The sequence below is a fragment of the Dothidotthia symphoricarpi genome (assembly GCF_010015815.1).
Source record: "Dothidotthia symphoricarpi CBS 119687 unplaced genomic scaffold P153scaffold_31, whole genome shotgun sequence".
NCBI lineage: Eukaryota > Fungi > Ascomycota > Dothideomycetes > Pleosporales > Dothidotthiaceae > Dothidotthia > Dothidotthia symphoricarpi.
Window position 1 is genome coordinate 179,226 of NW_022985038.1, and position 14,205 is coordinate 193,430.

General features: G+C 53.3%; 6 protein-coding genes across 6 annotated transcripts; 3 read left to right on the top strand and 3 right to left on the bottom strand.

The window, feature by feature from the left end:
* Window positions 1-506: 506 nt before the first annotated feature.
* P153DRAFT_391578 (uncharacterized protein) lies at window positions 507-5,402 on the bottom strand (the record flags this gene model as incomplete). The annotated part of the gene is made up of 3 exons (XM_033671082.1): window positions 507-4,459; window positions 4,765-5,168; window positions 5,308-5,402. 3 exons carry the CDS (start codon window positions 5,400-5,402, stop codon window positions 507-509), a joined length of 4,452 nt encoding a protein of 1,483 aa, XP_033517882.1.
* Window positions 5,403-5,693: 291 nt separating this feature from the next.
* On the bottom strand, window positions 5,694-6,516 carry P153DRAFT_371683 (translationally controlled tumor-associated). Its single transcript, XM_033669314.1, has 4 exons — window positions 6,454-6,516; window positions 6,217-6,328; window positions 6,030-6,167; window positions 5,694-5,976 (listed from the first exon to the last, which is right to left on the bottom strand). Exons 1-4 carry the CDS (start codon window positions 6,466-6,468, stop codon window positions 5,738-5,740), a joined length of 504 nt encoding a protein of 167 aa, XP_033517883.1. The 5' UTR covers window positions 6,469-6,516; the 3' UTR covers window positions 5,694-5,737.
* A 622-nt stretch (window positions 6,517-7,138) lies between these two features.
* P153DRAFT_380109 (uncharacterized protein) lies at window positions 7,139-8,493 on the top strand (the record flags this gene model as incomplete). Its single annotated transcript, XM_033669906.1, has 2 exons — window positions 7,139-7,805; window positions 7,865-8,493. 2 exons carry the CDS (start codon window positions 7,139-7,141, stop codon window positions 8,491-8,493), a joined length of 1,296 nt encoding a protein of 431 aa, XP_033517884.1.
* Window positions 8,494-9,081: 588 nt separating this feature from the next.
* P153DRAFT_362049 (uncharacterized protein) lies at window positions 9,082-10,680 on the top strand (the record flags this gene model as incomplete). Its single annotated transcript, XM_033667055.1, has 1 exon — window positions 9,082-10,680. The coding sequence occupies one exon, from the start codon at window positions 9,082-9,084 to the stop codon at window positions 10,678-10,680; it is 1,599 nt and encodes a 532-aa protein (XP_033517885.1).
* Window positions 10,681-11,149: 469 nt separating this feature from the next.
* Window positions 11,150-11,758, top strand: P153DRAFT_362050 (uncharacterized protein; the record flags this gene model as incomplete). The annotated part of the gene is made up of 1 exon (XM_033667056.1): window positions 11,150-11,758. The coding sequence occupies one exon, from the start codon at window positions 11,150-11,152 to the stop codon at window positions 11,756-11,758; it is 609 nt and encodes a 202-aa protein (XP_033517886.1).
* Window positions 11,759-11,931: 173 nt separating this feature from the next.
* Window positions 11,932-14,191, bottom strand: P153DRAFT_371685 (D-arabinono-1,4-lactone oxidase). Its single transcript, XM_033669315.1, has one exon. The coding sequence runs from the start codon at window positions 13,942-13,944 to the stop codon at window positions 12,127-12,129; it is 1,818 nt and encodes a 605-aa protein (XP_033517887.1). The 5' UTR covers window positions 13,945-14,191; the 3' UTR covers window positions 11,932-12,126.
* Between the last annotated feature and the right edge of the window lie 14 nt (window positions 14,192-14,205).

Consider the following 14,205-nt stretch of genomic DNA (forward strand, 5'->3'; position numbering starts at 1 on the left):
TCGCGGGGATACAAAAGGGTAGATTTCAAATGAACGGTATGCTCCTAGATAGCTTCAGACACTGCTCTACAAGCACTCTGCTCTTACATTCCTCTTCCTACGTCCTCCTTCTAAAGTTTATATCCTAGTGATATATTTGTTGAATGGCTCAGTGAGAACTTCGGGCTGGCTCGGAACGACTACATGAGCGGTGAGTGGTTCGGGAGTGCCTTTTGTTGGTCGTTGGTTGGTTAATTGGTTGCTTGGTTGTAGAATATGTAAAATGGCTGGCGAAAACGAATGTAGGAATACGAAAGGTGTCCAGGGAAAAGACCGTAGTCGCCAAAAGGCTTGTGGTGAGACTGAAGTGAAAAGCATAGTGAAGGTCGGAATAAATGACGCAATTTGTGAGACGGCGATGATATGAGCGTGGGGGTCGGAATAACGAGAGAAACATGTCCCAAGGAAGGTGGTAGTAGAGAACTAGTGAAGACTCATCGTTCAACCACGACACATGATCGAATCGCTCACCCAGTGATCTGGTCTGTCGCGCTGTCAAATTCATCCTCACTCGCGTCCTCCTCTTCATCGAGCTCAATCGGCGCCTTGATCGGCTTCGGCTTCATGTTTCCAAGGATGGCCAAAATGACAAGCCTGGCACCCGGCGAATGCTTAGCTTTTAGATGAGCAAGTTCCTTGCCTGCCATTTTGAACACAAACGACTGCTTATTAGGCCAATCGTATTTCGCATACAAGACCGAGGCTTTGAGTTGAGCCCACAGTGATGAATGGGGGTCAGTGTAGGGCTCGAGCCAGGGCCTGACTTCAGGGTCAGAGGAATGGATAGGTTGGATGGCGAGGTATTTTTCGTAACATTCCTTTACAGGGGAGATACTCTTCTCCTTTTTGCTATCCTTGTGAAAACCATTGGTCCACACGGCGTAGATAGGTATTAGGCTCTCTCTGATGGTGCGTAGCACCTCGTCTATGACCGGGTGCTGTTTGCTTTTCAGGTTTTTGTACATGTACAGAAGATCTTCATCCACCTCGATGCTTTTTGAACATTCATCTTTGACCAGGTTCATGGTTTCGATGTTGTGCGCTCGGAGGACCCCAAAGTAAAGATAGTCAAGCACCCGATCGGATTTGTGTCGGTAATTCTTGGCTCGGACCTTTTCAACATCGCTCGTTTCTTTTGCAGCAAGAGATTCCCCCATCGCAGCCTTGTATGCTGGTTTCTTCGGGGGTTCTATCTTCAGAGTGCACTTCACGAAGCGATCCAAGTCAGCCTGCATGAAAGTATATCCCTGTTTGATTGCGTCGACGAGAAGATCGTGTATGTCGAAAAGCTGCTCCAGCACAGCCGAAAACAGGCGGTTCTCTCTGTAGACCTGATTATCGGCCATGACTGTCACCATACCAAGCAATGAAGGGTTGTCTCGAAACTCGAAGGCCTCTCGAAGAAGAGCGTCCACATCGTCCAAATCCGTCGTATCCATTACGTCCCCAAGCTTCCGGGTGTCCTTTTTAATGCCATATTTGGCGGGGTCTGGTGACGTGACCGGTGCTGGAGCATTCTTGAAGGGGTCAACTAGCTTGGGTTCCCAGCATACCCAGAACATGTCTCCATCGTAGTCACCGCCTTGCAGTTTGCCTGCCAATGGATATTCGCCCCTCGATGGAAACACAATGACGTCAACGAGGTGGGATAATGCTGGATGTATCACAGCATGCACCTTCTGTATGTCAGAATGTCGACAGGCTGGTTGGCGCGCAACAAGAACATCCATATCTCTGAGGCAGAGGTATTGCTCGTCCGCTAGCTGATCAAGGAAATGTCTCGAAAAATGGACATGCACCTCCCCAGGCTTCAAGACTCCAAACGGGTCAGCCACTCCATAACGGAAGGTAGATTTTGGAAGGGGAGTACGCAATTTCGACTCTTGTGAAATCTGCTTAGTTTGGATAAACCGTCCAAGAGTTTGCGCAAGGAACTCGGATTTGACAGGGGAGAACCCTGACTCAAGCATAAGCTTCAACTTTTCCTCTAGAGAAACAGGTAACGCGGCTTCCCAAAGTGTGTCACCAGAACCCCTAGTTTTCGCACTGTTTTTGTGCACCCATTCGTACGTCTTCGTTGGGCACTGGAGTATTTCGAGCAATTGTTTCCTCTCCGCATCGAGGTGTTCAGTCATAAATTCAGCGATGACATTTCCGGGAACTCCTCTGTCAACCATGATTTGGATGAACGATATGTGAAGCTCCGATGGGGTAGGCGGGGAGCTATAGTTAGAGACCTCGAACGTTAGACGATGGGGGTCGAAGGCGCCGTCGTCATTCATGTCTTCAGGGTGTGGATCAAACTTCAGCTGGCTTTTGCTGATTTGGATCCAAACAGCTGTATGCTCCGGATCTTTCGTATATGATTCGGCGCTGATCATCCACAGTCCCTTTGCCCCTCCGATGCGTCCCTGAAAGGCGCTAGGCATCAACGTTTCAGTCGACTTAGTAGCTTCCTTATAGATCTTCCAAATCAGTTTTGCAGCGCCTACAGATATGACGGCACAGCCGTCGTTCATGACTTGATTTTTTGGAACACTTTTCCAACGAAGTCTTCTGTCGTTGAACTGCGTCGTCTCCCGTTCCCCGTTTGACATGATGTCATCTACAAAACGAATCGACGACGGCAGAAACATCAGAGTCGAAACCGTTCGAGAAAGGCCCAAATCAAATCGAGCAAATGCTTTCAGGAAGGTTTGGTTCTCGTTGTGGGCAAACGGCAAGAACCAATTGAGCATCTCACCGATAGTATGCGGTTGGTCGATTCCACAACCGTCAACGGCAAACAATACTAGTCTTTTGTCGTACAACGCCTCTTGTTTCTTGGCGTTTGATTTTCTCTTGAGTGATTCGACATGAAACACCCTCCATTTCCGTCCTAAAAACGAGTGCTCGGTAAGCAACCATGTCTTCCAACGTTCTTGGATATACTTCATCTCTGCCGCATTGAAGCGACTCGCTTTAGAAGCCCAAACAGGAGCCTGAAGATACAGAAATCGATCCGATCCGAACTTCCTCTGGAAACGACACGACGCATCCTTTTGCACAGGTTGAAGCTGAAGATTGAACACCGGCCCAGATCGCTTGGAATTCAGTGTGATTTGTCCCTTGAAGGTGAACCCATCAAATTGACGTTTTCGGGCTTGCCACAGGCCGCTCGGCTCCCGCAATCGAACATGCGAAATTTTTGGATGGGTCTGAATAGATGCCCAAAACGTGTCTGGGTCAGCCTTGGATGATGAAATATCCACTTTGCGCATAAGGTCTCCAATGGGAATGGAGTGTTGGAGAGCTATGCGTTGACCAATGAAAGCTAGAAAATAGGGCACAGATTTCAGGTCATCTGGAAGATCATCAACGAACAGACCCTGCTTGGGTATATCTCTGATGTAGTGTGACACACGGGACGGAGAATCCACTGGGGTGGGAGCTCCCGGACGGACCGCACGAGATGGCGTCGTACCAACCGACGAACTTCTGGGTCGAAGAATCGGTTGATCTGGGGAAGTGATCTTACCCGCAGCTGGAAAAGAAGTAGTGGTTCCGGGTGGTTGACGGTCAAAAAGTTTCGACTTAGCCGGTGAACGATACCCCGATGTACCGTCCAGCTTTGAGGCAGTGTCGACAGGCGGTCGCAAGAGAGGAGGAAAGGCTGGAATGTGTTCAACCTCAGCTCTACACGATGCATCTATAAGACCATCCTCATCTACAGATCCGAAAGTCGATGTACTTTCTCGATTATCCTGGGAAGAAATTCGTGCGAGTTGCTCCTGCTTGAGTACCTCGAACTCAAGCTTCATTGATAGATTCACTATGTCGTTATCATCCAATGAGCCCATTGTTGTTGAACTCGTTCTCGTCATCCCAGGGCGTTGCAGATCATCTACACCGTAGTTTGAGGTGAAGGAGGTGTTGACTGTGTCTGCCTGTGTCTGCTGGGAGGAAGAGACGGTGTTCGTATTGAACGATGTATTGACTGAGGAGGAGATGGACGGGGCAGCATGAAAGGAACGCGCCATTTCACGTGTTGGCTTCTTGAATGCTGGAGGAGAGGGATGTTTCGGAGCAATACAGGGTTTCGAAGATCCTGGTGCTGTGAACTTGATGGCGGGTTGTTTTCCTCTCGAGATTTTGGACAGTTTGGGAGACTTTTCAGAGTCATTCGAGCTATCCGAAGGTCGTTTCCTAGCAGTGGGTCCTAAAGAAAAACGCGGACTTGCCTGTACCCGCCTCTGTGCTGATCGCGAAGACACGGTCGGTGATGGCGGTGTGACGTAGCCATCATCGTCGTTGTTGTTGTCGTCCTCATCGGTAGGCGAGCCTGGATCGAAGGTAGTTGCGAGTTGGAGATGGGGTTGTGGCTCAGCCTGTCCCGTTCGATAGCCTTGAAAGATATCTGCGGACCGAGATGGCTGGCTTGCTGCTGTCTTGTTAGTAAACGTGAAAGGTCCGAACTTCGTGGGTCCTCAGCGACAGTGGATACATCCCCCAAGATTTGTGTAAAATGAGGCAAGAAGTAAAGTGGGCGGGGAAAAGGGTGGAAGACTTGATCGGGTCGCTTCAATAGACAAAAGCCGAGGCCAAATAAGGCTCGACGAGTACATAATACATGGACTCGTACTGCAAATGTTACAGGTGATGTGGTTTACGCGGTTTCGGCCTTGATATTTGACGTACGCGCTGTGTATGATCATGTGAGAGAAAACTAGACCATTGGAAACTTACATAGCGGCGACTTCATGTTATTCAGCGGTTTGTTCCTTGCGCTTACTGGTGTTGCGATCTTTGGACCACCAGGTGACTGCGGCAACAAGCTCTTCAGTTTACCATGCAGCAATTCCAGACGTGCTTCAGGTCGAAGGAAAGGTCCTGATTGCTCGAAGATGGCTAAAGCGTCGTTAAGACCACCACGATTCGAGTAAAACAAGTATTGTATCGCGCGGCATGTTTTGTCTGCAATGGTACGGCTTTGTGCGGGTGATCGCCCGTCTTGAACCTTCAGACCAAGCTGCCACTTCGACTCGAGCGAGCGAATGAGGTCGGCAAGTGCAGCTCCAGATTTTGGGTGGTGTGGAGTGCGCGGTACCGACGCGGGTAAGGCTGGCCCAGGGCGATTACCCGCACCGCCTCTGCCGTTCCCTTGCAGACGAGGGGACCGTCGCATAACTCCAAGGCCATGCAACTAATGCCGAAAACAATTCAAAAGGTCAAGCAACGTCAAAAAGAATGTCAAAAGAAGTGACAACAGAAGCGATTGAGAGGGAATACGGAGGCAGGCCCGGGAAGGCTGAGAATATGTGCCTGAGGCTGTAGTTGCTCCGTGCGCTCCCCCACAAACACGTCTGCGCGCTTTCTCGCGCCATCACGGGGGATGCACGGGCGTTTGCTGCATCTCAAAAGTCATTCGAATCTGTCCAGACAAGATTCATCTACCGACTCTGCAATGTGGCGTGACAGTAAATCCCAGCTCTCTGCTCGCAATACTGCAGTTGTGTATGACAAGACGGCTTGTCTCAGGCGTGTCAAATAATAATGGGCAGCCAACTGGTATGTCACGTTGAAATATCATGATACAACATTCAAGAAGGTCGTGTAGATTCGTATGCTTTTCGCACCACGGCAAATATCCGATCATGCAATAGGTATTCGTAAATTCAATGAAACCCCGCTTTCCCCCACATGCGCCTCGTCTCCATATTTAGACCTTCTCCTCCTTAAGCCCGTGCTTCCAGACGGTGATGTAGGGAGTGGTGCCGTCCTCGCGGTAGTTGAGGAGAATGACCATGGCATCGGGGTCCATGGACTCGCCAGTGTAGAACTCGTAGTCCTTGAAGTTGCCGATGATCTTCTTAGCGAAAGCCTGGGCACCCTTCTCGAAGGCCTCGACCTGGTCCGGGTTCTTCTCCTGGAGATGCGCCTTGACCTTCTTCATGTAGCCTGTACCATGTCAGTTGCGTCGGGCGTGAACAGTTCGAATGAGATGCGCGCACCCTTAAGGTAAGCAAGATAGCCCTTCTTGTCGAAGCCAGTCTCGTTCATGCGGAAAGAGTGGATGACATCGATGACAGTCGCTTGGGAGTCCTCGGCACCCTCCTCGGCCTCCTCAGCGGACGCGTTGGCACCGGTATCTGGCACATGGTTAGGGCGTGGAGGGGCTAGATCTGCAGCGAGACGCACCGAATGTCTCGCCTCCAACTGTGATCCTGGCGCAGTCGGCCTCGTAGGCAACGCCGTCAATCTCCTTCAGGTCATACGAGTCGGAGATGATCTCGTCGCCGGAAATAACGTCCTGCACAGGTGTGTCAGCACAGCACGGTCAGAGCATCGAGAGGGGCAGCATGGAAAAGCATCATGGCGCCCAAAAGAGAAGGTGGGGCAGTTGCGCGGGTGGGCGCACGCAGGCGAAGAACGCACCTTGAAGATAATCATGGTGAAGAGCGGGTGTGTGTTGGACGTGTAGTGAAGGAATGGAAGAGGCCGAGTTGAATTCTTGAACGATGGGGGCGGGCGACTACGAGGGGTTGGTGGGGTTCGAATTTTGATAGAGACTAAGCCGGAAGCAACGGCCTAGCGACGGCTGGAACCAAGGGTCGCGAGCTGACTAAGTATCGCCGCCACCCAGTCGCGCACGTACAAAAATACCGACGCTCGTATCAAGCCGGGGCCAGGAGGCGAATGTTGACGGCCTTGTTTCGGCGGACCAGAAATGTCATGATGCGCCGTCGTCTCCTGTAGCCTGAGTACATCACCACTCTCACACGACACGCCTGCTCCTCGCTCTGCCCACCTCAGCCTCTCCTTATTGAGCCCGCCCACCCGCCTACCTGTGTCGCCCTGATCTGCCCCTCGGCTCCTACACGGCACCCGCTAATTGCCTCGCGCCTTCTCCCTGAACATCCATCGTCTCGCTGATCCGCGGCATCCGGCCTTGTTGATCCGCCACCCGTCCAGCACGACTGCACGCCCGACGTCTGCGACACACCACGACCACACACCCGCCGCCTGGCTGCTCGCAACCCTCCGCATCTCGCAAAGCGTCCTTAGTCATCCGCCTGCGACCCTGCTCGACCAGTCACGCCACAAGATGGCAACCGCGAACATGAAATACCACGTCCCTCCGCTGCCAGAATACACCCTCAAGCCCCTCCCACGACTCGTCTCCTGGGCTCCCGACGCCGTCATACAGGCTGCGCTGCCGTTCATCGCGTACTGGGCCGTTTCATTGTTTTTCCACGTCATCGACGTATACGACCTATTCCCACAGTACAGGCTGCACACGCCGGCAGAGGTTCTCAAGCGCAACCACGTGTCGCGTTACGAAGTTCTGCGCGACGTCATACTCCAGCAGGTTATCCAGACAATAGCAGCCCTCGGGCTCTCCTACTTCGACGAGCCGCTCACGACAGGCACGGCAGACTACGATGTGGCCTGGTACGCGCAGAAGATCAGAGTCGCCCAGCGCGCTGTCCCGTCTATCCTGACCATGGCCGGACTGGATACCACCGCATTGGCCTCGAAGCTGTCCGCCTCGCAGCCCTCGCTCGCCTCAGTCGTCATGGGAGGAAGCTACCCGGGTCTGTCACAGACGACGACAATCGCTGGACTGGAGACCATGGTCCCTGCATTTGCCTCCTGGGAGCTCACAGCTGCCAGCTTTGTGTACTGGTACGCTATTCCAGCACTTCAATTCGCTGCTGCTATTGTCATCATCGATGCGTGGGAGTACATGCTACACCGCGCCATGCACATGAACAAGTGGCTGTATGGTAAGTTGGACATGCATAATTTCTCTCTCGTTTGCTCGATCGTAGACTGACCATAATAGTGACCTTCCACTCGCGTCACCATCGCCTTTACGTCCCATATGCATACGGTGCTCTGTATAACCACCCACTCGAAGGCTTCGCTCTGGATACCCTGGGTGCTGGTCTCGGCTACCTTCTCACCGGAATGACGATGCGCCAATCCATGTGGTTCTTTACCTGCTCCACCATGAAAACCGTTCTTGACCACGGCGGTTACGCGTTCCCCTTCGACCCTATCCACTTCATCTTCCCGAACAACGCCGCGTACCACGACATCCACCACCAAAGCTGGGGCATCAAGACCAACTTTTCGCAGCCATTCTTCATCTATTTGGACAGGCTTGGCGGAACCATGTACAAGGGCGACACGGCTGCCAAGTACGAGCGTTCGCGCCAGACCGCTCAGCTAAAGTTTGACCAAGAGAAAGAGAACGAGGCACAGGCAGCACCTGCAGAGTCTGCCATGGCTCCTGCATCAGCAAACGAGGAAACCATCCTACCACAAGGAGTCTCAACACCACGCATGTCGCGCAAGAAGGCACTCAGCATTTCTTCATCGGCTGGCAACTTCAAGGATTTGACAAACATGGTCAACCAGAACCTCCACGGTCGAAGAGCAAACGTTTTGGGGTTGGAAAGCTCGCGGTGAAGGCAAAGATTGAACCTACTAGAAAAAGATCCATGTACAGAGTACAACTGTTTACGATGGGTAATGTATAGTCTCGTGTGTACCACTACCGAAAGCGTTTGATCGATTCATTTCTTTGCACCATTTCGACCATTCGAATCTTCTGGTCGTTTTGGATTCTTTTGCTATCTACCCAAGGTGCTATCCTGGGTTAATATCTCATTGTTGTGGCTATGAGGCCATCGCTCGTTTCGAACTTTAAGGCAATGGGAATGGCGTTTGGGAGGTTGGGTCGTGGTAAAGAACATGAACCTTATTCTTCGTTAGGCTTTCTAGTCAATGGCAATCACATTTACACTACATTCACACTCACCGTCTTCATTGTCACTGTGCGGCTTACTTTGACAATCACCAGGCTCGTCGGTTCAATCTCTATCCACGATTTTCCTCGAACCATCCACTCTATCCCATCACAATGCGTTACACGCTCACAACAACGTCGCCACACAGCGCCACGTCTAGAATCATCACCACCATGCTCCGCGGCCTCTATATCCTGCCCGACCAGCCCCAGCCCACACCCAAACCCCCCACCTCAACCAATCCACAATGCCACTATTCCGCAAAATGGAAACCCGCCGTCTCGAAAACACCGACATGAAGAAACTCGTCCGCACCCTCCGCGGCGTCCCCTCCCCCTACACCCTCAGCAACGAAGCGCACTACCGCAAACACGCAAAACACGACATCAAATCCCTGCCCCTCAAACTACGCACCCTAAACCAGCACTTATCAACACGGGACACACATCTCTGCGACACACACAAACACCTCGACCACAACCTCATCAAGGACATCTGGTCGTGGATGCGCCACGAACTCGACGGCGCAATCGGATGCTTCCTGTACCCTGTCATCATGTGCAATGCGCTGACGCCCGCTCAGGAGCTGCGGGCCCGCCAGCTGGAACCCGTGCTGGAAATGTGGCGCCAGGACTTCAAAATTGAGACGTCTGCGCCGCCGGGCCGCTCGCCGATCCGCAACGACTCGAAGTGGCAGACACAGCACGATGGGTGTGCGGCGTGCATGCTTGCGCGCATCGGGTCGGACGAAGACGTGCTGTTTGCCCTGTTCGCGGGCATGGCGGGCAGAATGCGCAGACAGCGTGGCAGTCACAGTCACAGGAGAGAAGGCCGCCACGGGGGAGAAGACCGCGAGCGCATCGAGTTTCGCGCGCTGAAGAGCAAACGCCTTCGTTTCGTGCGCTACTGGATTATGGCGTATGGGGATGGGGAGCGGCGGGCGTGGGACGCTTGGCAGTTTGGACAGGAGCTTAAGCGCGCGAGGAAGAAATGGAGACGTGGGGGGTGTTGTGAGGGGTCTGTTTATCCGCCGTGGTCGGAAGTTACGAATCCTACGGCGGGTGGGGGGGATGGCGGTGAGTCGTTTAAAGATGTTCGTGGGCCGGTTCATGACGACGAGGAGGTGTTCAATCCTGGCGTTGACATCAGCGAGCCATTCAACCCGAAAGACTGGTCACGAAAAGTCGACGATGACGCGAAACTAGGTCCGCTACCTCGACCATACGGTCTTGAGCCCACGACGCCCGCGGAGAAAGTCGGGTTCGACATTCCAAGTCGAAGGGAGAAAAGCCTACACGAGCCGTCTTCGAGTTCGACGTTACGAACAGACAGCGACACGCAGTCGCGCAACGACTCGGTCCACAATCATAGACAAGCTCGAAGCAGGAATCAGGCGGCTTCCAGACGACCGCCATCTAGCATTTACTCCCGTCCCAGCGGCTTCCATCCCAATGGCTTTCACGCCGATCATCCTCCCCTTCCTGATCATCCAAACCCCGTTTATGACAGGTATAGGGACGCTAATCAAGCTAACACGTACAACACGCACACACACACGCGTAACCCCTACGACGACCCCAAACATCCCATCCCAGCGAACCTCCCCAAACCACGCCCGCAGTCCATATACAGCGCGTACGGCGACGTGACGTTTGACGAGGAGGCGTACGCAGTGGTGGATGTAAGTCCCCCGCTGACACCGACACGGGAAGAGTGGGAGTGGGAGAAGGACGGGGATGAGGATAGGGGTAGGCATATGAGGAGTAACGCGGGGAGGGGGATGAGCAGGGATAGGGGTGGTAGGGGGGCTTCGCGGTGTACTACTTGGGGTGAGTTTTGCAGGTAGACTCTCTGGGGGAGTGGGTGGGTTGTTGTTGTGTGAATGGCATTGTGGTTGTGTTCTCTACGACTCGAAACGAAACCATCACTGACCGACTTGAAATGTTGTTTTACTAGTGCTCATCGCTTCATTCGCAGAAAACTTCTCAATCTTACTATGTTCATCATCCCCGTACACTGATGATCATGATAAGTTTAGCCCTTCTATCCTCCGAAAACAATGTGTTTGTTCAACATTGCGCCTACGTTTATCTCTTTTCTTTATCAAGCCTTTTCACTATGTTCGCTCGATTCTACATCCACTGTTTGAGATGAAAAGGAGGTGATAACTTCATGTCCTCAGTATATATCCCTTTCCAATATTCTGTCCACCCAGCTTTAACTGCTTCTCCCGCTCCGTCTACGTACTCACGTCCTTCATTTCCATACAACCACCCTATAACACGCGCACAAATATCACCATCTCACCAACCAACATGACCTCCCCCCTCCCAACCACCCCCCACTCACCCTCCCCCGCCCAAAAGTCCCCCAAAAACCACCCCCACAGCAAACACTCCCTCGCCCGCATCACAATCCTCACACACCTCCGCACAACCTCACACGCGCACATCACCGCCTTCACCCTACCCACATCCCTACCCGAACTGGCACACCTCGCCCTCAACTTACATACATCCGAATCCCGCGTGAAAGACGCAGAAACCCAGCTCTACGCAACAATAACTGCACTCCCTCTCCAAGCCATCGACACAGTCATTCTAACGCGTGCGCGGGACATCGACTTATCAGACGCACCGATAAGTACCGCAATTCAAGCGTGCTCATCTTTTCTTCTCGCGTTAGTAGAGAAGGGGATCGCGCGTAGAGCGGCGGGGTGGTTGTTGGATGTGCTTACTGAGGAGTTTGGGGGTGAGCTGTGGGTTGGGGGAGAAGCAGAAGGGGTGGTGGGAGAGAGGGGACGGAAAACGGTGCAGATGGAGTTTGAGAATGTTAGGGGTTTGTGGGCGGGGAGTGCGGAGACTGGTGGAAGGGCAATTGATGGCGGGTTTGCGTATAGGGTGCTGGTCCCGGGGACGGTCTGAGGAGTAATTTTGGAGCGGGGGGGTAGAGGGTGGTTGATATTAAAGTGAAGAAACTGTGCTGATATATTTCCATGTTCAGTTCAAGCGTTCAGAGGGACTTTTCTGAGTAGAGTGCGACTGGGAAGATCACGGCATGTAGAGTTTCTAAACAGCAAGATGGAGGGTGGTAGAGTGGGGGATTCAATGTCGTGGACTTCGAGTGGCTACTTGTAGAGAATTTTGCCGCAACGTATATAAGATGTAAGTCAGACGGAGGGAAACTACAAACAATGCGGAGAGATGGACCGTGGAGTTGGCATGCACGGCCGAAAAAAGATCAAGCTTCCTACAACCACACATTTCACGAAAATCTTTTCCAAGTCTAAACTCTACATCTTATCAAACACGCCCGTCCCACTCCCACTCCCCTCCTTAATCCTCTGCTCAACCTGCGTACTGGAGCTCTCCTCAAACTCCTCCTCCCCATGCTCCGTATCATCAGACATCGACCCATCACTCAGCCCCTCAAGCAAGACACTATTCTCCGCCTCAGCCCCAGTCATATAATCGAAACTCTCTCCGCTCTCTCCGCTCTCACTCCCCGCCTTCTCAAACACATCGATGCCGCCGTCCCACCAGCGCGCCTGCTCGCCAATCCAGTCCATACCGCCCGTCCTGCGCGTCCGGCGTATGACCTCCTTCTCTTCTAGCGGGAAGATGGGCATCTCGGTCTTGGACGGGAGGAGCGTGCGGCGGTGCCAGGCGCCGAGGAACATGCCTTCGGGGTCGACTTCGTTGCGCACGCGGGTGTATTCGGCGAGGTCGTCGCCGTACACGGAGGACAGGTAGGTGTGGTCGACGGACTGGAAGTTTTTGGCCCAGTGGGGGCGGCCGTTGAATTCTTTCATCAGGTGCTCGAAGGCTTCGTAGTAGCGTTCGCGGCAGGGTGGGTCTTGATTGTATGGGCGGTAGAGCGTGGCGTTTAGGTATAGGGATGGCGTGTCGGGAAACGATGTGTCGAGGAATGGACGTGGTTCCCTGCCTACGGTGTTGGCGATGCGGACTTCGATGGGAGAGTGGACGTAGAGACCTTTTGTGCTGAAGGGGAGGCCGGAACCTTTTTCGTCGCCGTGGAGCCAGTTGGTGAGGCGGGTGAGGGCTTCGGGACCTTTCTCGAGGGGGATGCTCCATTCGTTCACGTATTGGGAGTAGAGGCAGTTCATGAGCAGACCGGTGCGTTGTTCTTCGACGGCGGAGATGATAGCGCCATCTTTGAAGCCGTATTGCATGCCGAATACGAACCACTCGACCCAGGGCAGGACGCGTGGAACGTACTGGGAGATCCAGAGCAGAATGTGGTAGGTGTGGTAGCCGACACTACCGCCGTACCAGTTGTATGCAGGTTTGACGTGGGCTTTGTCTGTCTTGCTTGCTCGCCATATGACTGCTCGGCGCATGTATGGAAGCCACCAGACGCGCACGAATTCATCTGATGTCCAGAGTCCGTTGTTCCAGTCCGCAAGCACGTCTTCTATAGGTTTTATCGTCTGAATCCACTCAATGTCGTTGGCCTCGACCATCTGGAACTCAATCTCAACAATGATACCCAATGCGCCAAGTGATACTAATGCTGCGCGGAAGAGATCGGGCGACTGTGATGGCGAACACTTTACTGCTTGCCCGTTTGCCAGCACAATACGTAGACTCTGCACCCGATCAGACAACAGTCCATGGCGCATAGAGCTGCCGTGTGTCGCTGTCCCAATCGCCCCCGCCAATGACTGCTCATCGATCGACCCCAGATTCGGCATGGTAAGCCCATGCTCCTTCGCCTGTGCGTTCAAACTATGCATCCGTATGCCCGCCTGCACGGTCATGGTCTGACGCTCGGTATCCACTTTCAAAACCTCCTTGAAGTCGTCGAGGTTCACCATCCACGCCGACGTGCACGTGAGGTCTGAAGGCGAGTGTGCGCATCCCACTGTCACCACACGACGACGCATGCGCCGCGCGAGCGTAACAACCTTCTGTATCTCTGCCAAGCTCTGCGGTCGGATATACAACTCCGGACGGGCGTGGAAGGTGCGCGCCCACGTGTGGTGGATGTGCGACTGCGAGGCGCGGAGAGGGACATCGGGGTCGGTTCGGTCGAGCTCTATTTGGAAGCGCGGCGGCATCGTGAGCATAGCCATGGACGAGTGCGCCATGGTTGTGGTGTTGTGTGTGTCCATGCAGGGAGTTACTTGGTGTGGCAGTCCCTCGTGTACGGTTGTTAAGCCTCCCTCGTATTCGGCGAGCAGGAGCGAGCAAAACACTTCGTCAATACATCATCCAGCGCGTTTGGAAGTCGGGGAAGATTCGCCCCCACAACATAAGGGTCATCGATCTTAAGGAAACGTGGTGGTGGGGTTGGTGGACGATTCGCGATTGTCTAGCTCTGTCTGGCTAGCATTGCAGCACGCCGAGTC